General features: G+C 42.2%; 1 protein-coding gene across 1 annotated transcript in view; it reads left to right on the top strand.

Moving 5' to 3' along the window:
• RASGRF2 (Ras protein specific guanine nucleotide releasing factor 2) overlaps positions 1 to 22,737 on the top strand; it is a 289,250-nt gene extending 266,513 nt beyond the window's left edge. Inside the window, 8 exon segments of the mRNA XM_006143501.3 lie at positions 3,450 to 3,510; positions 3,808 to 3,911; positions 7,749 to 7,833; positions 11,680 to 11,877; positions 15,012 to 15,091; positions 17,031 to 17,148; positions 17,704 to 17,772; positions 18,701 to 22,737. Of these exon segments, the coding sequence (XP_006143563.1) occupies positions 3,450 to 3,510; positions 3,808 to 3,911; positions 7,749 to 7,833; positions 11,680 to 11,877; positions 15,012 to 15,091; positions 17,031 to 17,148; positions 17,704 to 17,772; positions 18,701 to 18,793 (808 nt within the window). The 3' untranslated portion in view covers positions 18,794 to 22,737.
• The last annotated feature ends 2,928 nt before the right edge of the window (positions 22,738 to 25,665 follow it).

The following is a 25,665-nucleotide window of genomic DNA, read 5'->3' as shown; positions in this document are numbered from 1 at the left end:
AAGTAATATCTGTTATCTTCTCTTTCCTGGGGGCAGCAGAAGAGAAGATTCTGATTGCTCTTTGGACTGGATAGAGTAACTTTTGTCAGGTGCAGTTGCTCCTATTTGTGTAAGCAGACACTGGTTTATTGTAGAATCACAAGTTAAAGGAGGGGTGGGCCAGCCCTGCAGTGCAGGAGTTAAGCACTATGCACAGGTAGCTGGATCCCATATGGCTGACCCTAGTTCATGTCCTGGTCCTAGCAGCTTGAGGAACAGGCCAGGTTCATGTGCATGTGTGTCCCAAATCCGGACAAGATGGTGTAATGGAGGAGAAAGAATTGGGGTATGACCATACCCCATTGGAGGAATGCTTTCTCTCTCTCTCTGCCTGTTTTTCTTTCTCCTTCTCTCTGTCTGGCACATGCCTTCTAGCAATAATTTTTAAAATTTTTTTAAATATATAAGGAAAAGTTAAAGAATAAAGTTTATTTGGTGTTTCATTATAAATGCACAATTAAAAAAAATTTTTTTTGGAGATGTTTTTGCTATAGGGTTTGTGCTCTCACCAGAAAGACAAAGAGAGACAGACAGAAAGGGAGAAATCACCCCCCAGGGGGGGTGGCCACGTCACAATCCCTTCTCCTCCATTCTTCTCTTGGGATCTTGGGCACACACCCACACGTGCCCAGCATGAGTTTAAGCCAGCGGGTCTGCGCCTCGAACCGTGGTCAACTACATGGGAGTCCAGCGACATAGCCATTATGCTAATTGCTGGTCCCTAAATGCACAATTATTAAACTGATTATTCTGCAGATAGATATGGGGGGAGCCCAGGTCCTAGAATGTTCATTAAAGTCCCAAGATAGACAGCAGACTAGAAACTAATCTTTCCTCCAAAAAGACTGGACCAGAGGTGGAGAGGCCTCTACATCTGAAGGAAAACAGTTCTGAACATAACCTCCCAACAAACAGGGATTATGACCATGAGAGAGAAAGTCAGATATACCATAGTCAGATGTAGCCCTGACACAAGAGGTTGATATGCATTTCAGTCATGTAACAGTGAAGTGTGAACATAAAACATGTATTTAAACATGTAGTACATTCTTACAGAAAAGCAGCATCTCTCTGATGGACCATGCCTGACTCACAGCAATTACGTACTGACAAATACATTAATTGTTATAGGCAGTTATTTGAAAAATTGTAAATGAAAACCTCTGCTGGGCCAGCAGATGGCATGGAGGTTAAGGTGCTAGGACCCACATGGCCAGCTTCACATTCAAGTCCTAGATGTGGTAGCTTGAGAATCACACCACGAGTATGTACATGTATGCCCCAAATCCAAAGAGCAAAGTGGAGGAGAAGGGATTGTGGTGTGAGTATCCCCCCCACACACACACCCGGGGATGGTTTCTCACTTTCCATCTCTCTCTATCTTTCTTTCTCTCTTCAGTGAGCACATGTACCCTATAGCAACAAAACAAAACAAAACAAAACAAAAAAACTGCTTTGCTTAAGACTTCTACAATTCCAAAACATGTTCTCTCCCAATGTTGTCTAACTATTGGTCTTTAAATATCTATTCAGTTGGCGATTTTTACAGATTTGTGTGCTACAGAATGAAAAGGGATAATGATTAACTTCTTGGATGGTCAACTGTGGTGGGTTCAGGTCTTGAGAAGGTCTTTGCTAGTCTTCATTTATTTTGTTTATTTATTTTTGTAGTAATCACCATTCTAATTGGGGTGAGGTGATACTTCATTGTGGTATCAGCTCAGCCCAAGTAGCATCAACAAGAAGACAGGAAATGTTCAGTAACTTAATGGAACCAGAATGATCTTGGGATATTAGGGAGAGATCACTGAGAAGAGGAACACTGATGGGCCCTCACCAACTTCTTGACTCTTTCTATCCAAGGGAAGGATATGGTCCAGCCTCATAAAAAAAAGATCTTTCCCACTGGTATACATATATACATAGTTATGGAGCCACGGATCTCTCCCGGAACCTAGTTTACCATGGAAAAATGACATAGACTTTGTGAAAGAGTCACTTTATCCTCCATACATAACCCTTAAATGTGATTTAATACTCTGAAGAAAGAGTCATGTTTCACTTATGTTTTTCCTTATCTTAATCTATCTTGTAACATATAATAACTATTTATTTTTGCTCACAAATGACAAGGCTAATTGCTGACAAGAAGGCTTCCACTAGTATAATATAAAAGGTCTATTCCCCCTTAAATAGCTGAGAGCGTTTGAAAGAGGGGAGGAACTTAAAGAAGGAGTTGGCATTCATTGACTGTGCTTTGGAAGGACCCCTGAAGAGGTGCCCTCCAGAAGCCTGCTTAAGTGAAGCATAAAATAATAGAAAGAGCATGGCTGGACTGGAACCCTGGGAAAGTTACTCAGTTTCTTTAAGCATTTGTTTCCTCATCTGTAAAACAGAAAATAATGCCTAGTCTAACTGAAAATCTCCTCTAAAGGGATTTTTTTGTAATATAGGAGCTATTGTAGGTCACATGCTCAGCACATGGCTGGCAAGTAGTGGTCATGCAATAAATCATCTCTCTGTAGTGTTATGGTTGATTTGTATTTTCAAGGGTTGTGGTGGTTTTTATTAACTCAGAACATAATATAATGTCATATCATTTATTCTTTTAAAACTAGCTTCTGTCAACTGACAGGCTACATAATTCAAGACTGTTAAAATATCTTAATACTTTTTAATATGTGTTTGTGCCTTCCTTCTGGAAAATTGAAAGTACTTGGGCCAGATGGCAAGTTGTATAACTGGATGCCTACTCAGTACAATTCTCCAGGGCTCTGAACTTCCGTTGGGTATAAAATAGAGCTCCCACTCTGAAACTAGTATTTTAGGTAATCATTAACTTATGTGTTTATTCATTCATTCATCATTTATCTCAAAAAGATATTGAGTGCTGATTAACACTGGGTGTGGGATGCACAGCCAAAAGCGTCTCAGGAAGTTGGTCGAGAGTAAAGACTTTACCTGCTGGCTCCTGCCTCTCCTCGTTCAGAGCTCTGCCATATGGGAACTCACCTGTGTTTCTGGTCTACATAAGCGTGGGAAGGGGGTGACTGTGCAAAACCTGCTTCAGCACCAGCAGGGGAGGCCTGGAAGGGGCTAGAAGAGTGTGGATGAGGGCTCTCGGGCCTGTGAGTATGACTCCCCATAGCATCAGAGGATGCCGGGATTCACCTTACAGAGCCTCTCGGTAACCCAGAGCACTCCCAGCTCCCTTTCGGGTTCACTTTCACAGTGGCTGTTTTATTTGCCACCTTGTACGTAACAAGTTGGTTCTGTGTTCTAAATGGTCTCTCTTAAAGATTCTTCTGTAACTTTTACACACAAGGTGTTTTGTTTTGTTTTTCCACCTTCATCCCTAGCATGTCTATTTTTTATAATGGAAGATTTGTTGACTTTTTTTTTTTTTTTAGGGCACTTTCACAAGATGATCAAGATGACATCCACCTAAAATTAGAGGATATAATTCAAATGGTACGTTCAGCCAGTGCTATCCAGTAAGTTATGTGCACACTAACCCTCAAAGGCGAGCAATATGCTTGTCACTAATTATGTAGTGTTTGACCACACGTTCTGCCTGTGGGGCTCTGTGGGTTAAACCACCTTGGTCTGGGAGTCTAGCATTGGTCCAGGATATGAATGTTGGCTTTGATATTTTTGAGCTTTCCACGATTTTCTTTCATAGCTAGAACCTCGTGATGGGCTTCCCACTCCCACAGTGCAGGTGCCTTGCTCCTGGTGTGTCTCATTTCCCTCCCTCATCTCTTACAGACTGACTGTCTGAAAGCCGAGTGCTTTGAAACCTTGTCGGCAATGGAGCTGGCTGAGCAGATCACCCTCCTGGACCACATCATTTTCCGAAGCATTCCCTACGAGTGAGTGCCACACCTCACAGCAGTAGGGGCTGCACTGGCTGACCTAGAAGCTCACAGAATTCCTAAAGCTGTGCGTGTGTGTACAAGAGTGCACGCACACAGAGATGCCCACTTCAGATGGTTTGACCCTGCGCGGATGTCTCTTGGTCCTGTTTATGTTGGACATACTGATTTGGGGACTGTTAAGATGACCACTGTCTTAGTCTGTTATTGCTAATAGAAATGGCTGAGACTGGGCAAATTTAAGAGGATAGACCTTTATTTGTAAAACTGGTAATTTGGGGTTTGGAAAACAAAGGCATAGGTTTCATAGCATGCCTACAGAAGCATAGAGGGTGGAGGGGGGTACAGAGAGAGAGCAAGCTGTGGGCAGTTCTCTCACTTTTATAACAATCAGCTGTCTCAAGAACTAATCCCTTCTTTTTTTGAGAGAGAGATTTTTTTGCTATAGGGTACATACACTTTGCCGAAAAGACAGAGACAGAAAATGAGAAATCACCCTCCGCGGGGTGGGGGTGGGTGGGGGGTGGGGGGGCTGGTAGTGGCCACACCGCAATCCCTTCTCCTTCATTGTCCTCTTGGGATGATGAGCACACATGCACTTGCGCCTGGCGTGAGTGTTAAGACACCAAGTGTGGGACTTGAACTGCAGTTGACTATGTGAGAGTCCAGAGATGTAACCTTTACACCATCTGCTGGCCCCTAACTCCTTCTTTTTATTTATTTTTTAAAAAGTTTTTGCCACAGGGTGCATCTGCTCACCAGAGGGAGACAAAGAAAGACAGTGAAAGGGAAAGTAAGAAATCACTCACCAGGGGGTATGGCCACACCCAATCCCTTCTCCACCATTCCTCTCCTGGGATTTGGGGCATGCACCCACGTGTGCCTGGCATGATTTCCAAGTCACCAGGTCCAGGACTCAAACTGTCATCAACCACGGGGGAGTATACCTTAACCACCCACACCACCTGCTGCCCCTGAATTAACCCCTTATGAGAGCTGGAATCACTGAATCTTATTTACAAGAGTGTTGCCTCCATGGTGCAAAGACCATGACCCAATCATTACTTACTATGCCTCACCACTTCCCAACACCAGATTCCAAAACAGAAAACTTTGGAGGACAAACCACGAATCGTAATAGTCACTCTTGTGTTTCTATCTGTACTGTGATTATCAGAGCATGTGAATTTCTCTGTATTCTCCTCTTAACTTATTACAGGAACTTCAACACAGCTACAACAGATTATCACACTTCAGTGAACCTAAAGACATTTGGGAAGCTTGTTAAAAACGTGCATTCCTAGGGACCAGCAGTTGGCATAATGGCTATGTTGGTGAACTCCCATGTGCTCAACAAATGTTTGAGTCCCAAACCGGTGGCTTAAACTCACACCAGGTGCATGTGCGTGCATGCCCATGATCCCAAGAGGAGAATGGAGAAGAAGGGATTGCAGTGTGGCCATCTCCCCTGAGAGTACACTCCTAGATTCCTCCCTCAGAATTCTTTGTTTTTTTTGTTCTTGTTGTTGTTTTGGTATTTTTTTGGAGAGGTTTTTGCTATAGGGCGCGCGCGCTCGCCAGACAGACAGAGAGAGACATAGAGACAGAAAGCGAGAAATCACCCCCCAGGGGGAATGGTCACGCCGCAATCCCTTCTCCATTCTCCTCTCGGGATCTTGGGCACGCACGCACATGCGCTTGGCGTGAGTTCTAAGCCACTGGGTCCGGGACGCGAACCGCAGTCGACTACGTGGGAATCCAGCGACATAGCTATTACGCTAACTGCTGGTTCCCTCCCTCAGAATTCTTATTCTAGAAGGTTTGGTTGAAACCCAGGAAACTGTGTTTTTTTGTTTTTTTGTTTTTTTTTTTTGTTGTTGTTGTTTTTTTTGTTTGTTTGTTTTTGAGAGGTTTTTGCTATAGGGCACGTGCGCTCACCAGAAAGACAGAGACAGAGACAGAAAGCGAGAAATCACCCCCCAGGGGGGATGACCATGCTGCAATCCCTTCTCCTCCATTCTCCTCTTGGGATCCTGGGCACACACGCACACATGCCCAGTGTGAGTTTAAGCCACTGGGTCCAGGACTGAAACCACAGTCGACTACATGGGAGTATAGTGACATAGCCATTATGCCAACTGCTGGTCCCAGAAACTGTATTTTCAATGAGAACCCCAAGTAATTCTGCATTGCCCAGGACTAAACTTGAAGAAACCTAGAGCTAGGATAAACGCTGTAGATTCTGCCATAATTCTTCACCCATGCCCACACATCATTTTTTCTGAGCTTTGTGACCATGTGCTTCCTATACAGTCCTCATTCTTTCATGTGTGGAGTGAGAAGCTCTGTAAGCACCCCCCCTCCAGCTGTCATACTCAGTAGCTCTACAAACAAGGCCTTTGTCTGGACAAGTAGCAACTGTCAGCACATGCCTTCTATGAACTGATGGCTAAATTCAAGGCAATGGGATGGCTGCACAAAAATATGAATGTGGTCCATGTCATATGTAGAGCAGAGGCTGTCTGATGGTGGAAGTCAGGAGTGGACAGGGCAGAGAGATTAGGGAGGCAGAGCTACAGCTGTGTTGGAGAGGCATGAGGGCAGGGCCACCCGATACCCCGACGACTTTTCTTGTATATATTTTATCTTCTCTCCCTTCCCCTCTTCCAGTACTGATAGACCTCTCCATGAACATGAAAAAAAAAAAAAATCAAAGCAGGACTGTGGCCCATTGGCCATTCAAAAGAACTCAGTGACTATGTGAAGCCTTGAGTTAAAAACACAGTGTCTCTCCCCACTTCTGCTGCCTCTCCCCTCCCTTGACCCTCCAGCACAGTGAGGCTGGGGAATAGTGACCTCTGTGCAGGAGGAAGAGCAAAGCCAGAACCTTCCAGCAGAAGTCTCTTCCTGGACCCCTGCCACCTCTTCTTTCTGTCCCCTCTGTGCTTATGTGAACAACTATCAGTTATTTCTACCTGTGGAACTGAGGCCTTTATGTCCCACGCTGTAGGATGGGAGTAGTTCTAACAACAGCTAGGGACAGAAAACTGTATACAAGGGCTCAGCCAACATGTATATACAAAGCATGGGTCAGAGTAATTTCATTTCAAGATTTTTTTTTTTACTGCCTATGCAAAATAATTCTTGATGCTCCATCTTGATCATCCCTCGCTTGTTGTGGTGTGGTGACTTGCTCATGAATGAAACAGCAAACCTCTGAATAGGCCGAGCCCACACCACTTCACTGCCTAGGTCCACAGAATGTGCTGGAAAAGTGGAACAAGGTGCATTTATTCAGCCATACCTCATGCCCTGTTCTGAGCTCTGCGGAGAATGAAAGGAAGTTCCTTCCCTTGGAACCTATGTTCTCTGGACTACATTAGAACAACATGGAAGAAAAAAATTCTGTTCTTGATTAACATTTTTGGTAGTGATGGGTTGTTTTTGGACCCTCTGCTAATGGCTAACATTTTTAAAAACAGATCCAGGGAAAACAGTCTTGGTTTCTGAGTTAGTACTGAACCTTTTCATTTCCCTTGTGTTGGTTTTTGTTTTCCAACTTTAGAGAACCCTTTGTAGGATCAAAAAAGGGCCAAAGTTCTAAAGAGCTATAAGAGAAATCTGGACTCATAAAAGCCTCTTTCTTTTTGGCATTGAGTGTGAGATGGCAGAGTTTAACTACACTTCATTGGAGAGGTCTGTAGCAGCAGGTGTCAGGTAACATTCTAGGCAATGACAAATTTAACGTGTCTAATATTCACGATAATTATTCAGGATCACAGCCACCATTTTTTAAAAACTTACTTGGTTTTGTGTTTGTTTTGGAATTTTCAGAGAGTTTCTCGGGCAGGGGTGGATGAAACTGGATAAAAATGAAAGAACCCCTTACATTATGAAAACCAGCCAACACTTTAATGATGTGAGTAGTCATAAGAATACAACTCTGGACTTGTTACAAGAGGATGAATGTTGGGCTGTTATGTTTCTTCTCTAAACTAAAGCATTTTGAATAGAATCAGTGGAATATTACAGAAAAGCTTAAGTCTCCTCTAAGAGTTCATAGTGATGTAATAATTTCCAGTTAACTTCCTGAAATGAAACTTCACCTTCCATGGTGCCTAAGTCTGGTAAGTGCTTAGTTATGTAGAGGTTACTCTTATTTTTTTTAATCATAATCATCATTAATGCTTTGGGTTTTAAATCGACCAACAGATTGAGCAAGTTGTGCCACTAGCCCTGGTGGTGGTGGTGATAGTAAGGTTGGGTTGGTGCCACTCCTCCTCATCATTACTGAATATTTAGCTTGAATTATATTCTGGGATTGAAATGGACCTCTTAAAACATAATCATGGGCTGGCAGGTGGCATGGTGGTTGGGAGCACTGGATTCCCACATGGCCAACCATAGTTCAAGTCCTGGACCTGGTGGCTTGCTTTCTCACTTTCTGTCTGTCTCACTCTCTCACTCTGTCCCTCTCTGGTCAAAATAAAAAATAAAATTAATAAAGTTAAATAATTCTTAAAAACAACAACAACAAAAACACAGTCACTTTATCTCCCTGCTCTGTTGTTCTTTAGCACTAAGGTTAAGAGTTGCTTTTAGACCTCATTGGTTCTGTTCTAGTGGTCTTAGTCCTGTGGTAAAACAAGTAATAGATGTGGAAATGTCTTCAGGCTTGTCTAGGCAAAGGGAAGGCTCCCTTTTCAGTTCCACAAAGCTAGAGTAAAAGGAATAATGACGGTGTTACAAAACCAAAACCAAAACCAAAATAACTACTGGCAACACTGCAAGGGAATCAATAATCATCCAGAATCAAATCTAAAACAACAGGGTAGATTCCCAAGACTGGCTTTGCATGTTGAACGGAGGCCTCCCCATCATGGCTTCGATGCCACCACTGCTGAAAGGATGCCTGGCGTGTAACTCATCTAGGTCACTCTCCGAGAAGCAGAGCCCCTGCTGTGGAAAAGAAACCTCTGTTACCTGAGCTGTTCTTGCACATGGAATATATGTAACATAAGCACTCAAACTGGAGGTTCACTCCCAGGTGCCAGGCCCACCGATCTTTCCTGCATGGATGGTCACCACGCTGTGCTCTCAGCAGACAGCAGGTGGAACCTAACATCAGCACCCCAGACCTACCAAACCTGCTTCTCCACCTTCATCTCTGTCTCGAGACCTAATGGCTCACCATACTCTCAGTTCAATGATGTCCTAATGTCTCAATAATTATTTGCAATAACTTCTTTATTAAAATTACGAACCTGAACATAGGTTATCAGAGGTCATCTTTGACTCTCTCTCCATAACCCACCTCACCCTTACCATCCCACAATATATTCGTGAACCCTAAATCTACATATATCTCAGATCCCTCCTCACCTCATCTTCCCCACCTTGCAACCTTGACCTTTCACACTTTCAAATTCATCTCTCTCCGGCCATCTCCCTGCCCTCCGTCTGACTTGTCATCAGTGTCACCGAACTGACTTCTCTGAGTGGTCAATCTAATTATGTCACTCTGAAAAAAAAGCTGGTCATGGCTCCCTCTGCCTTCAGGATATGGCTCACCCTGGTGTCCAGAGCTCTGCCATCTGTCCTCTTTGTCTCTCACAGCCCTGTGCTCCCAGACAACTGTCAGCCAGTCTCTGGTACACCATGCCGTCTACTCTCCACTCTGCCCCTTTGCTTTTCTACTTTGATGGAAAGTAGCAGTTAAATCCTACTGAATCTTAAGAATCAATGCAGGTGTGATAATTTCCAGAAACCTCCTCTATCCTAGTCCAGGTCCCCCGTGCCACCCTCATATTCCTGAAGCCCACACGCATAGACTTACTTTTACACTGCATTGTGTGGCATTTATAGTTTATGTGTAAATGTACCTCGCACCTAACTTGGCTCAAGTGCCTTAAAGTCAGGAGCATTGCTTTATTTGTCCTTCTGTTTCTAGCATGTAAAAGAATGCTTGTGGGCCAGCCAGTGGCATTGTGGTTAAGGTGGCAGGATCCCACCTATCCAACTGTATGGGTTCAAACCCTGGACCCAGAAGCTTGAAAAACATGCTGCCTGAGTGTGTGTGCATGCCCAAAATCATGAAAAAAGAATGGAGGAGAAAGGATTGTGGCATGACCATCCCCCTGTGGGGAATGCTTTCTCACTCCTCCCACCCCATCCTGTCTCTCTCTAGTGAGTGCACACACCCTCTGGCAAACAAAGTTAAATAAATGAATAAACAAACAAACAAATAAAAGAATGCTTATTCTATCCCATTTCCTCAATAATTATTGACAGTAACGTCTTTATTTTTTTTGGAGAGGTTTTTGCTATAGGGCGCGTGCCCTCGCCAGACAGACAGAGAGAGAGACAGAGAGACAGAAAGTGAGAAATCACCCCAAAGGGGGGATGGCCACACCGCAATCCCTTTTCCTCCATTCTCCTCTCGGGATATTGGGCATGTAAGCATACGTGCCCGGCGTAAGTTTAAGCTACCGGGTCCGGGACTCGAACTGTGGTCAACTATGTGGGAGTCCAGCAACATAGCTATTACGCTAACTGCTAGTCTCAGTAACGTCTTTATTAAATTACTGATTAATAAATGACCCTTTCCCCAAACAAACTGGATCCCAAACAATCCCTCTCTACTCGAAGGGTGAACGAGCAGGTGCTTGATGAGCAGCACTACGGTAGGTGCTTCGCAAAGATCCGCAGTGCTAATTCTGAGGCACTGGGGAAGATCTTAAATGCCTTGGCAGTCGTCAAAGAGTGGGCGTGCCATCCGGCTATGTGAATGGCTGTAAGATTACATGTTCCACATTGCCTTTGTTAATAATCCTATTCTGTCCTTTTCCTTTCTGTGTTGTGAGAGTTGAGCTGCTTAAACTGCCTTTAACTAATAGAATTATAGTACTTAGCCTTGAAACTAGTTTTTTTGTTTTTGTTTTTGTTTTAACTGCTGGTGAAAATAAGTCAGAAGAGGAGAAAATCATCTCGCTTCTGCAGCTCAGTATTTCTGGTTTGAGAGCTGATCGGTTTAGAATTTGCCCTGACTGTGGACAAGTGCTTTTTTCCTCTCCATGCTAATTGAGGCTTTCCAGAGGGAGTCTCCACACGCAGCTGGGAGTTAAAGAGTGTGTAGAAAGGTCCCAGGGAGTGACACCATCACCTGCAAACACTGCCTTTCCTCAGGGGCTAGGTTATTCCAGCCCATTTCCCCAGTAATTAGTGGCAATGCCTCCTTCGTCAAAATTACCAATTAACAAAACCACCTCTCCTCCCAGCAAGCTGGATTCCAAATAATACATCTCTTCACTGTAAGGATGAACAGGAGCTCATTTGTTATTATTTTTATTACAGACTATTATTTTTTTAAGAGTGGTTTTTGCTATAGGGCATGTGTGCTTGCCAAAGAGACAGAGAGACAGAAAATGAGAAATCACTTCTCAGGGAGTCAGCTATGCCACAATCCCTTCTCCTCCATCCTCCTCTCAGGGTTTTGGGCCACACACATCCCGTGTGAGTTTTAAGCCACCAGGTCTAGGACTCGAACCATAGTCGACTATGTGGGAATCCAGCAATGTAACCATTACGCTATCTGCTGGCCCTCAGACAATGATCTTTTAAGAAAGTTGATATTTAAATCCAGACTATGGTCTCCACACCACTCGACAGCCTCCCCTCCTGATGTGTCTGCAGGTCATTCAGGTATTTTGCCCATGTATACTGCTTTGCCTCTGAGACTGTCTTTCTGGGCTTCTGGTTGTCACAGATGAGCAACCTCGTGGCCTCCCAGATAATGAATTATGCCGATGTCAGCTCCCGTGCCAACGCCATCGAGAAGTGGGTGGCAGTGGCGGACATTTGCCGATGCCTGCACAACTACAATGGCGTGCTGGAGATCACCTCAGCCTTAAACAGAAGTGCCATCTACAGGCTGAAGAAAACCTGGGCCAAGGTGTCCAAGCAGGTGAGCGTCGCCCGTAGCACATCCTGCTGCTGAGAGGAGTGGCTGGGGGGTGAAGCCCAGAGAAATATGACTAATTAACTCATTCACTGAGACGAACAGCTCACCTGCCAAAGAAAGGTGCCAGCGTGGGTAATTACTGTGCTCTTACCACTTCATTGATTCCACTCGTGCATTTCTGAAACATTCATTAAAACATTTGGGGACCACCTCCAACAGCGTGGCTGTCAGTCAGGAGCACATGGATTCTGAGGAAGCCCAGTGATGGCCAATACATGCATTTTTTCTCCCCTAAAGTAAATACCTGAGGGCCTAGTGACCTCTGTGTGCACCTTTTTCTTTGTTGCTCATGTAGTAAAAGTTTGGCCTCCTGACCTAGATGTGTACAGACAGGGCTGGTCCCATAGTACCTCGGGTTAAGTCCTGTGTGTGGAGATCCAGAGCCAGATCCCACATTGCAGCAACACTGACATACGTATGACTGCCTGGAATCCTCGGAGACTCCAGCACAACCGCAGCCCACTTGGGTCCAGGCCCTCTGGAAATTTATATATATATATATATATATACACACATACACACACACATATATATGTGTGTGTGTGTCTGCATTTATATGTAATTAGGTGATATACATTTATAAAAGATTTTCTGAAAAGAAGTATAGAAATATAACTTTGTCAGTTTTCTTTCATTGGACTTGACTTACCCCTGTCTGCCCTTTCCCATTGAGTTAAAATTGACAAAAAATATGGAGACCAGCAGTTAGTGTAATGGCTGTGTCGTTGGACTACCATGTAGTCGACCGTGGTTCGCGTCCCGGACCCAGGGGCTTAAAACTCACGCCGTGTGTGTGGGCATCAGTGCCCAAGATCCCGAGAGGAGAATGGAGGAGAAGGGATTGCGGCATGACCATCCCCCCTGGGGGGTGATTTCTCGCTTTCTGTTTCTATGTCTCTTTCTGTCTGGTGAGTGCATGCGCCCTATAGTGAAAAACCTCTCAAAAAAAAAAAAAAAAAAAAAAAACTCACAAGTCCTTTTTCTTTTTCAACAAAGCTCAGACTTTGCAAGTGAAAGCCATAGATTTTATAAATAGTCTTAGAATAAAATAAAAGAACCACACTTTTAGTTTTGAGGATGATCATAGATTTACATGCAATTGTAAGAAATAATATAGAGATTCCCTGCAGCTTACACCCAGTTTTCCCAATGGTAACATCTTGCATAACTTCAGACAATATCACAACAGGAAGTGAATGCTGGTTCAACTCACCAATCTGTTCTGATTTCACCAACTGTATTTACATGTACTTGTTTCTGTGTGTGTGTTAATGAATTTAGTTCTAGGCACTCTAATTACATGGAGAGGTTTGTGTGAACATCCACAGTCAATACAGAACAGTTCTATTATGAGGATCCCTCCTGCCATGCTTATGTAGCCACAGTCACCTCCCTCCCTTCCTCCTTTCCCCACTCCTGAAAACTGCTCAATTGTTTTCCATGTCTATAATTTTGTCATTTCAAGAATGTTTTCCTTCACTCTTTTTCTCTGAAACTGACACCAAGAGATCCCTAAATCTTCCTTAAGAAAGCTTCCTGGCCTTCTCTGCAGTGATAGTCTTGCCTTTGAGAGGACACAGGATTAGGGAAAGCGGGACTAACCAGAAAATAGGGATGATAAGACTAAAACTGGAATTGTTGTTTCAAATTTTGAATCTACCACTCGTAGAGGCATTAAATAGAATATGCCACATCAGCTGCATGTGGGGGTCACTCACAGTGGCCTTAGCGTGGGCTAACAAACCATCCTTCTTAGGTGCCATTTTCTGTGGCTCTCTCCAGTCACAGCAGGTAGAGTTGGCCCCAGTTGTGCCTTGCTTCAGGCATCTTTGGTGAAGCCATCTGCTCAGACATGTCCAGAGGGCTCTAGCGCTCTGGAGCCCACCACATTTGGTCTGTGTCTGCAGAGTGGGCTGTTAGTCTGTGGTTTCTTAGGGCCACAGCTAGCCCTGCGTCAGGCAGGAGGTCTCCCAGTTCCCTCAAAAACCAGGATGGGAAAGGCAGTCCTTCGAGTTATTCTGAAAACTCTCACACAGCTGTGTAGTTCCTCTCTGGGCTGAGACAAAGCGTAGTTTGAACGCTGGAAACCCAGACATTTCCAAGTGCTACTCCCTGTACAATCTGAAGTATTATGACCCAGCCAAGCCGTCTGGGTGTGGGTATCACCAAAAATGGGGCATTCTCTGCCATTCTTCCATGTCTTTGGAAGAAACATCCATTATATGTGTATGTATAATGTGTATATGTAAATAATATCAGTCATACTTTTCTAATAAATTGGTGAAGATGACCATAAAAGAAAGGATTTGGAGTAGAAGATAATTGCTCAGTCCAGAGCATAGCAACTAAACGTGTGCTTCCATGGTTTAGAGGTGACGGTTCCCAACATGAGACTTCTCCTTTAAGGTTCTTTATTCAACAGTTGCTTTTCAGTTCCTTAAGTTTGCCATGCATTACAGTTTTCTTTTTCTACATATTTTCCATTTTCCTGACTAAATGTGAAGATTTAGGCACTTTGTCTTTTTTATATGTTCTTTTTTAAGCATTCAGTGTAGACATAATGCCCTATCTCTGTACTATGAGAAGTATATAATGTCTCAGTCCATTTTCTGCCATTACAACAGAATATCAAAGACTGGGTAATTTATAAAGAAAGATTCTGGAGACTGAGGTATCCAAGAGGGTCTTCTTGCTGTCATGAGAGGGTAGAAGGTGTCACATGACAAGCAAGTGTGTGAGACAGAGAAAAAAGGAGGTCCAACTTATCCTTTTAGCAGGAGTCCACTCCTGGGATCATTAACCCAATCATACAATCACAGTATTAATCCATTTATGGGCAGGGTCCTCATGACCTACTTACCTCTTAAAGGGCCCCACCTCTTTACTCTGTTACAGTGACAATAAAATTTCAACATGATTTTAAGAGGGGAAATACATTCAAACCCAGAACACAGTGTCCTTTATTCTGGTAAAGGTATCATCATCTCTTACTGTAGAAGAGAATCGATCTCTTTTGACAACTTACCATCTTATCAAATCATCATTCATGATGTACTATTTTTTTTCTTTCTTTCTAGACAAAAGCTCTAATGGACAAACTTCAGAAGACTGTTTCATCTGAAGGAAGATTTAAAAATCTCAGAGAAACTCTTAAAAAGTATGTCTATTTTGGTTATTAAATGATTTATAATTGAGAAATGTTTTAAAATAATTTATATATGTAAACATACAAATTATGATCTGTCTCCAACTTTGCTTTGAAATGAAAAGCAAATGAGAACTAATTTCCACCATCTGGGTATTTTTCTTGCTTTCCTTTTCATTAGGAATACTTCCATACAGTGAGTGGCTTATAGGTGAACTCATGGTTTTCAGAGTATTCCAAATAAGAGAAAAAAAAAAAGCACCACAATAAAGAACCATCTTTTGGCATAAAAAAGTTTATCCATTGGTATTTTCTAATCTAAGTACAATGATTTCCTTTATTTGTTCAAATGTCCCAATCACATGTTGATTATTGTATTTTATTTTTTGCATTTTATTTCTGGATAATTCTCTCCTCTCCCTTTCTCTCTCATGCACACACATACACATACACACAGACATGCACACACATCAAGGCATAGAATCTATTCTCCTGCAGCTGGTTTTCTCATGACACACTACACATATTATACTTGATGTACTCCAGAAAAACATTACTCTTCTGACAGCACAAGGACTCATAATGACAATAACAATAGCAACAAGAATAGCAATAATAGTACAAGAGCTATTTACTGAATGTTTAAATGACAGATTCAATGCTAAGGCCTCCTTTGTGTTATCTAAGCCTCACAGCAACTTAGCCATAAGCTTTATTGTCTCTGTTTTCCAAATGGGGAAACTGGGGTTCAGAGAGTTTGCCTTTATCACTTAGTAAGTGCTCAAGATGGGATTCGAACACAGTTCTTTCTACATCAATATCTCCCCCTAACCCCACCTTTTTTTGTTTAGGTTTTTGCCATAGAGTACATATATTCTCTAGAGAGAGACAGAAAGAGACAGAGAGAGGGAAAGTAAGAAATTACCACCACCACCCCACCCCCAGGGCAGATGGCCACACCACAGTCCCTTCTTTATTCTCCTCTCAAGATTTGGTCATGCATATACATGTGCCTAGAGTGATCCTCAAGCCACACGTCTGGGACTTGAACTGCTGTCGGCTTGTGGGAGTCCAGTGCCTTAACTATTATGTAACCTGCTGGCCCCAAAATCTGTGTTTTTAGCCTCAGGTCTCTTTGAGAAGATCAAGTATACCCATCTGCCTCCCAAACCAAACCAAACAAAACAGTCTCACTTTAGTATGCCATTGTGATCTTTGTTGTTTCTTTGTTTAATTTGCTACAGGGGTGCACTCACCAGAGACAGAGAGGGAGAGAAGGAAGTTGAGAAAGCATTCCCAGAGGGAGATGGTCATACCACAGTTCCTTCTCTTCCATTCTTCCCTCAGAGTTTTGGGCATGCATGCACACAAGTCCAGCATGTTTTTTAAGTTTCTGGGTCTTGGACTTGAACCATACAGTTGGCCATGTGGGCTCCTGCCACATTAACCACCATGGCACTGTGTGCTCCCAAGCAATTGCAATCTCCACACCTTCTAAAACATTTAAGTATGTACTAACTAAAACAGAAAATATATTTTGCTAGAGTGCAAAGTTCTAATTTTGTTGATGTTTCATCCAATTATTTACAGTCCAGTGTACGTGCTCAAATGAGATGAGGGCATAGGGGTTTTCCTATATACTTCTACCCATCAAAGAAGCATGGTCAATTTAGAAGTACTGCAGTCAATGCTAGCAAGTGTTTTGTATTTTTCTCTAAGACTTCCTGTTGCTTGAGCACACCATTGTCTCAAATACAAAGTAAAGCATGGGTTATAATTTCATATTGTATTCTATTGTGAAATGTATTTAAAACTCTGCATATCATGACTGCTCTTCTGAAAACAAAATAGAAGATTTTTGTTCTTTAGGTATTGAAGCAGCACCGTTGCTTCCTATTTGAACTGGGGAGGGAAATAGGCATTTGTGTTAATGAGCCTCTTGGTCTTGCAGTTGTAACCCCCCAGCAGTTCCTTATCTTGGGATGTACTTGACAGACCTGGCATTTATTGAAGAAGGAACACCAAACTTTACTGAGGAAGGCCTTGTCAATTTTTCCAAAATGAGAATGGTAGGTGGTAACTTTTATCAACCTGATTTAATGACTGTAGTGGCTTAGAGAGAAGAGGCTAGGTCATGAAAGTCAGTGTTTGTTTTTTAACCTCAAGGTAGAAGAGATGATGGATACCAGTGTAATACCTGATATTGGCCAATTGAGGAGATTTTTGGCCAAGCCATTTCAGCCTGCAGTCTGGGCCAAGTGGGTGGAGAACGTAGCTCCAAGGATGAGTTTTTAGGAACAACCAGTGATAGATGGTGAAGGGCTTCTTGCTAGACAACCAGGTTCTAATACCGAGCAATAAGTGTTCAAAGGCACCCAGAGCTTGCCTGTCCCAAATCTGAGGTCTACCAGTGCCACCTGTTCCCCTGATTATGAATTAAGCATCTCCTAGCTGTTGGCATTTCACATGGCTTCTTGAAGGACAGGAAAGTTCCTGGCATAGAGAATGATCAGGTAGGATGGAGAAAAGTGACTGACAGCTCTGGGAAGAGGCCCTGGAAGAAGGTGCTGGAGTCCAGGGAAATGACTTTGCTTTACTGTTGTTGTTGTTGTTTTCTCTGTTAGATATCACACATTGTCAGAGAGATACGCCAGTTCCAGCAGACTTCCTACCGAATAGACCATCAACCAAAGGTAATATTATATGCTTGTGAGGGGATGAATAAAGAAGAAAAAGTGGAAAAGAATAATTTAGAAGTCAACTGTAGAGTGGGTCAGTAATACCAAAATGCCCAGCCTTGATGGAGCAGTCGGTAACATACTGAGCTGCCGTGCCGAAGGCCACAAGGCCAATCATGAGTTCATGATGGAGCAGTCGGTAACATACTGAGCTGCCATGCCAAAGGCCACAAGGCCAACCATGAGTTCTGATCCTTGGCCCAGTCATCTTGAAGCACACTGGGTGCATGTGCATATGCCCAAAGTCCTGAGGAGCTAGAGGGCTGGTCCCAGTTTTCTGTATTTTTCTATGCAAGAATACGTCATGACTTTTCTATTGACCCAATACATTGTATTTCAATAAAAGTAAGGAAATATGTTTAAGGCCATGTCCCATATTCCAACATTTTCGTGTTGTTCTTTCATTTCATTTCTGGTGTCTACCTTAGCAGAACATTCACACATGAGCACCAAGAAGCATGCTAACCAGGATTTCACTGTCACTGTGTGTAATAGTGACATGCTGACAGCAACTAAGCATCTGTCAGTATGAGGCCATTAGCTAAACTCTGATATGTTGCACTGTTAATATCGTACAGCAGTTAGAGCTCTGTGTAGTTACAGGGCAGACACTCCATAATGTACAGTTTAAAAATGAGAGCAGCGTAAAATATACAGTATAATACCAAGTGCAATTATAGGGGGAAATTCTTTTTGTAAATATATGTCTTATCCATCTAAGATATATTATTATTTTAAATGCTTAAAAAGAAAATGCTGGATTCTATCAGATTCCCTTTAGGAAATGTATACAGGGTTGTCCTGAAAGGGGTTAACCATAAGATTTTTTTTTTCCTTTTCTTTCTCTTTTTTTTTGTGTGTGTGTGTGTGTGTGTGTGTGTAGGTCACGCAGTACCTGCTTGACAAAGCCCTCATCATAGATGAAGATACGCTATATGAGCTGTCACTAAAAATTGAACCTCGGCTCCCTGCTTGAAGATCTGGCTGTGCCCAAGTCCACAGAATTTTCATGGGAAGTGGGACAGACAGAATTGTGCATGCCATGCCTCACACAGTGCGGCGAGGACTGGGAGATGAAGCCCGTCTCCCTTTTCCACCGCAGAAGACGGAGCCCAACCGAATTCTGTCTCCAGCCAGAGAGAAACCCAACTGTTTGGGTCAAAAGACAGATGCTGCAGACTCGGGTGGGGAGGTGAAAAGATGAATATTTACTAAAGCTTATGGCGTCTTTTACATAAGGGAGTGTAAGATGGGAGATGCTAGTGGCCACTTAATGAAGATGGTAGGGAGGCAAATCCCTAACTTTGTCCTATGTTCTCTTAGAACTCAGGGGCGGGAGTCATGGGAAAGACCTGGGGTGTTTCTCTGGCACTTTACTGGCCTGGGCACACCTACCTTCTAGGATCTGACTTCCATCCCATTTCCTTGTGTTACAAGCTTCACAGAAAGCCGAGGCTTCCTTTTTAGGGATGGGCCAGCATATAAGCAATTTCAGTCTCCAGCATGTGCATGGTTTCCAGTGCATTATAAACATTTCTATTTGAGGAATGGTATGTTCTGAAACTGCCTTTCCATTCTCTAAGCAACAGGGCAGGAAAGAAATGAGGACAAGTGGATTTGTGCATGATAATTCAAAACAGGCTGTGCCATGGAGGAGGCCACCTAGTGGCTGTGTTGGGGTGAGGTGAAGGGTTTCTTGAGACTGTTAGTCCCAGAGGCCAGCCCTCTTGGAGAGATAGCTGCAGAGATTGCAGAAAGGTGCATGTCCACCTCACCGACAAAACTGTGGACCAAGAGAGAAGGCCACAAAGTGCTGTGGGAGTAACGGGTTTCAATGCTAAGTGAGAGCATACACCTACACATGAGCTCTGCATTTTGCTTGCTTACTTTCCTCTCCCCCTCTTTCTACAGTAGGCATCTATTCTAATGTCCTTTGGGTTTTTTTAGGCTCATTATGAACTTTAGCTGTATTTTGTAAAAGAAACCGTTTAGTGGGATTTTCTTTTAAAGCCAGCCCTTCCATGTGCCGTTGGTAGACAGTCCACCCCCAGCCCCAACCTCATCGTTGTTTAAACATGATTTTGAGATCTTTCTGAATGAGAATCCTGAACGTGCATGAGAAATAAGCCCAACCACCCAACAGCTCTTATATCAGAAAACCAAATGCAAGGGTTAGTCCTGCTACCCTAGGCTGGGGAAGTGACCTTACTTTTCCCAAGATTGTCGGCTGTTGCAGAAACAGGGCTATCTCATTGTTTACCTCCCTCTTCTCTTCTCAGGGAGACTGCTGCTTTAAAAGAAGGAAGAGAAAAATACAGTTGTTATTACCTGAGCCTGTCGCACCTGACATTTTCTCTCAGAGGCATGACACTTACTGATGCTAATAACGAACAGTTGATCTGTCTGGCTGTTGTCCCTCTTTCTTTGCACTTTAATTATGTTGGTAGAGCTAATACCTGACTAATAAATTATACTTACTGGCTCTTAAGACCCAGTGGAAGATAAAGTACCATAGAGATAGAGAATGTACGTGTTCTACGCAGTAAGGGCCTCTCTGTACATAACCATTTAGTGAAATATCAACTAAGAGGAAATACTGATAACATTTGAAGAATATTCCAGAAATATTTTCGATAGCTCATATCAGCCAACAGTGTAGCATTAAACCCAAGAAGGGTTACTTATGAATGCTTTATTCTCTTCCTCTCTCTCTCTCTCTCTCTCTCTGTCTCTCTCTCTCCCTCCCTTCCTCTTTAAGTTGCTTGTTTGTTCTCTTTAGTTTCAAATAAGAGGTTGATGCATCTTGATGCATGACGAGCATGGACTGTTTGGATCCTATCAGTGCATAACTTGTGAATCATTTCTCAGTGTTCAGAAACTGAGAGTTTGAAATATGTGTCAAATGCACCAAACACCTCAAGGTCTTATGAAGAAAAGTGAAATGAGGGTTAGCTTTCTTGGTTCAAAAACATTGTTTTGGAAGGTGCAGTAAAACCAGGACGTGTCACCTACCACCAGTGTCAGGCAAAACAACATGTGGCAAGGTTGGTGCATTCTGCTCTGCCTTAGAGTAGCTGAATTCTGCAGACAGGAAGGGACAGGTCTGTGTGTACTTTCCTTGGGAGTTTGGACTCATTTCTCTGAGCCAAATGTTCCAGAGGCGCTGAAGTCATCCTTATTACAGGAAAAGTAGGAGACAGAGGAATTTCCAAATGTTCCTCCCCTTTGGGAATGCAACTTTTCAGCTAAGTGACAAAGCTTTAGCGTCCATCCTTGCACAATATTGGAAGCGCCCCCCAGTGGTCAGCCGTGAGCACTGTGAATCACTATGCTGACCTTTATTACCTTATTTTATTGAGAGATACACTCCCTCCTGAGCCCTTGCTGAAGTTCCAAGAGGAAAAACTCCACACACACAAACTCCCCCACCCCCCGGCAAGGGGCTGTTTTTTTTTCTTTTTTTTCTTTTTTTTTATGACCTGCACCATTTGTGAGCCAGCTGGGATAGGACTGCACATTATAAAAAAAAACTCAATTTGATCACATTTTAAACCCCTAAGAGCAATGTACAGTGTTTCTGCTGATCGTTAAAAGTACTCACCCCGTCTTCTTCTGCCTTTTAAGCTTTGCGTGTATAGAGGCACACAAAGCATGCACTCCTAGCCGTGTCTGCCTGGATTCCATTATATGAGTCCCATTTTTAAGAGGCAATGGGAGGTCAGCCACTAACAGCCAAGTAGCAAACATTATACTGCAAAATTAACCCAGAAAATCAGAAGTAAAATCCAATTTTATGCTTTCGAATGAATACCCACATTTTGTACTGTCAATGGAATTATCTTGAGGCTTTTAGGGGATGCCTTTGGTTATTAACTAAGACATCCAGTTTTGCTATAGGGACAAATCTCTTACCCATGCCAATATATTATTTGACAGATTCAGGCATGAAGTAGAACGTTGTCACTTTTCCTTAGTATTTCTCTGAAGAAATTTAAAGAGGGAATTTTAAACTGCTGTTGCAATATTTTCAAGTGGCTCTCACACAAAACCCACTGTATTATTCATTACATTTCAATTCATCTTAAAGTTCTCCTTACAAACACATGAACTCATAGATTGAATAACCTGAATAACTTAAGAGGAAAAATCCATTATGCTCCCACTGGGAACTCTTTTGCAGAGAATTTAAGTGTACGTATTGTTTGTGTGTGGTAATGAAACTGCACCTCTTCCCTCATTATTCTACGAGACAGGGTCTTGGGCTAGCAAAGACTGAGCAGCTCTTATATTCTTAATTTAAAAGACATGTAATAGAGAAGTTATTCCCAATGAAATTCAATTTTATTTAAAAGCAAATGATTTTATTTAGCCTTTCTCTGCAATATTTGATTTTATTGCCCCTGGGGGAAAAAAAAAAAAGATCTCTCTCTTCAATGTAATTGTAAGAGTTTTCTAATTTAACCTGTGAATGTTATTGTTTTTACTGCGATTGAGATGGCATCGGGATACTATTTATTGCTGAAGAGTCACACTAATGTCCATAACCAGAAGAAATGAATGAATAAAGTTCATTATCATTTCAGTAAAAAAATCAAGCTGTGAGTTTAAGTAATGACCTAATTATAGACAACACTGTATGATTTTTGATAATAAGATTCGAGTCCATGAAATCTAATTAGAGTGCCATTTCTCAGTGACCATTGGTGACTTAAAAGTAAGGCAGGACAGAACTAAAGTGGAAAATAATTATTGTATTGTGGTTATAAACACACGAGTGATTCAGAAAATTACTCATCTCAGCTTCCACACACACAATATTAACACTAAGGTTGATTGTACTTGATCTGATCTACTCAAGGAAAATAGTAGTTCTACTTAATGATCTCGACCTATTGTCTTTCATACAACCTATTTCATTTTTCACTATTTTTTTTCTTTTTTTTCTTTTTTTTTATGACCTGCACCATTTGTGAGCCAGCTGGGATAGGACTGCACATTATAAAAAAAAACTCAATTTGATCACATTTTAAACCCCTAAGAGCAATGTACAGTGTTTCTGCTGATCGTTAAAAGTACTCACCCCGTCTTCTTCTGCCTTTTAAGCTTTGCGTGTATAGAGGCACACAAAGCATGCACTCCTAGCCGTGTCTGCCTGGATTCCATTATATGAGTCCCATTTTTAAGAGGCAATGGGAGGTCAGCCACTAACAGCCAAGTAGCAAACATTATACTGCAAAATTAACCCAGAAAATCAGAAGTAAAATCCAATTTTATGCTTTCGAATGAATACCCACATTTTGTACTGTCAATGGAATTATCTTGAGGCTTTTAGGGGATGCCTTTGGTTATTAACTAAGACATCCAGTTTTGCTATAGGGACAAATCTCTTACCCATGCCAATATATTATTTGACAGATTCAGGCATGAAGTAGAACGTTGTCACTTTTCCTTAGTATTTCTCTGAAGAAATTTAAAGAGGGAATTTTAAACTGCTGTTGCAATATTTTCAAGTGGCTCTCACACAAAACCCACTGTATTATTCATTACATTTCAATTCATCTTAAAGTTCTCCTTACAAACACATGAACTCATAGATTGAATAACCTGAATAACTTAAGAGGAAAAATCCATTATGCTCCCACTGGGAACTCTTTTGCAGAGAATTTAAGTGTACGTATTGTTTGTGTGTGGTAATGAAACTGCACCTCTTCCCTCATTATTCTACGAGACAGGGTCTTGGGCTAGCAAAGACTGAGCAGCTCTTATATTCTTAATTTAAAAGACATGTAATAGAGAAGTTATTCCCAATGAAATTCAATTTTATTTAAAAGCAAATGATTTTATTTAGCCTTTCTCTGCAATATTTGATTTTATTGCCCCTGGGGGAAAAAAAAAAAAGATCTCTCTCTTCAATGTAATTGTAAGAGTTTTCTAATTTAACCTGTGAATGTTATTGTTTTTACTGCGATTGAGATGGCATCGGGATACTATTTATTGCTGAAGAGTCACACTAATGTCCATAACCAGAAGAAATGAATGAATAAAGTTCATTATCATTTCAGTAAAAAAATCAAGCTGTGAGTTTAAGTAATGACCTAATTATAGACAACACTGTATGATTTTTGATAATAAGATTCGAGTCCATGAAATCTAATTAGAGTGCCATTTCTCAGTGACCATTGGTGACTTAAAAGTAAGGCAGGACAGAACTAAAGTGGAAAATAATTATTGTATTGTGGTTATAAACACACGAGTGATTCAGAAAATTACTCATCTCAGCTTCCACACACACAATATTAACACTAAGGTTGATTGTACTTGATCTGATCTACTCAAGGAAAATAGTAGTTCTACTTAATGATCTCGACCTATTGTCTTTCATACAACCTATTTCATTTTTCACTAGAAAGCCAGGCTTCCCAGCCCCACGTCCTCGCCTGGATCTGCATCTACTGGCTGTAGTTGAAAGCCTTAGGCCAGTGTTTACACCGCCCAGAGTCTCAGTTTCCTCATCTGCACAGTGAGATGAGCTCCTGTGTTGCCTACCTCACAGGGCTGTTGTGAGGACCAAATGGTTTCGACCGTAACTGTAAAGTGCTGTCAAATGTGAGGTCACATGATGACCATCCTCAGCTCTCTTTTGCAGAGGATTTAAATGTATTTATTAATTGTGTGTGTGACGGACAAACACATGTGTTGGTTGGAGATGCATATTGTTTTGTGTTAGGTTACTTTGCAAATCTGCACACTTGTGATTTCGACAGAAGGGTTTGTGCTGAGACCCTGATGCTTGCCGAGTGAGGTGTAGGTTATGCCTATATGCAAATTAAACTTTGCCTTTCTTGAATACTTGAAAATCTTGTTGGTTTCTTCACTTAACTCTTTTCCCATTTTCCCACACTGTCTTCTTTTAGCAAGGATCTCCTTTAACTTTTGTTTTACTTTGGAACTTTGGAAGATGAGAGAATCAGTTTGGAAGACACTGATGCTGCAGACACTAACAGATCAAAGAATTCAGGGGATCTCAGAAAAAATAGGAAGGATCATCTAGTCCTCTTTCTCTCCAATGTTTAAATCTATTCTGTGTTGTCCTAGTCTATCTTTGACTACCTCCACGCACAGAGAACTCACTACTGCCCAGAAGGCTCAGCTCCTCCAGTGGCAGCTCAGTAATCCCGAGTAGGCCATGGAGAGAAGAGAAGCTGCTGGGATGGGGTCCTGGCCCAGCTGTCACTAGCTTCTACTTGAGATGGGCTCCTGAGCCTTCGAGGTATGTCCTTTTCTGTAACTAAGACTCACATCTACCCCTGGCATGACTACAGCACGCACATGAGATAATGCAGGGGAAGAAATTTGAGCTTTCGTCAAGGAAGTGAAGTTGTCCTCACATCTAGGGGTGCTGAGCACAGAGCCAACAGCAAGGGGGCCCTCCTGCCCAATCTGCTTCCATTTCCAAGTCTGAAATGAACAATCCAGCTGGTGGGGATTCAGGAGCCCAGGTTCCTCTCATTATTATTTGACCATCCCACAAGGCATTGAACTTGCCTGCGAGGTCAAATCTGGTCATGTCCTAGCTGGCTTTAGTAACAAAAAACAAAACAAAGCAAAAGCTAAAACAAAAGGCAGGCAGGAGACGTCTTTAGAAGCAAGTGACATGGCAGTTACACATTTCACTCCTATCCCTGTCCCTCTGGCAAAAGCCAGATTTATGGCCACACTGGTTAGGAAGTATAGATAGAGCCCACCAAGTTTTGAAGAGAATCAGCAACAATGAGAAAGAACTGAGTGACACATGACAGGGATTGTGTTTGAAGAATTTTCAGAAATCTGGAATTCCTTCTGAGTCAC

The sequence above is a fragment of the Tupaia chinensis genome, unplaced genomic scaffold (assembly GCF_000334495.1).
Source record: "Tupaia chinensis unplaced genomic scaffold, TupChi_1.0 Scaffold000099_1, whole genome shotgun sequence".
NCBI classification, from domain to species: Eukaryota; Metazoa; Chordata; class Mammalia; order Scandentia; family Tupaiidae; genus Tupaia; species Tupaia belangeri.
Note: the sequence above shows the minus strand (reverse complement) of the source record. Positions and strands in the feature narration are given on the sequence as shown.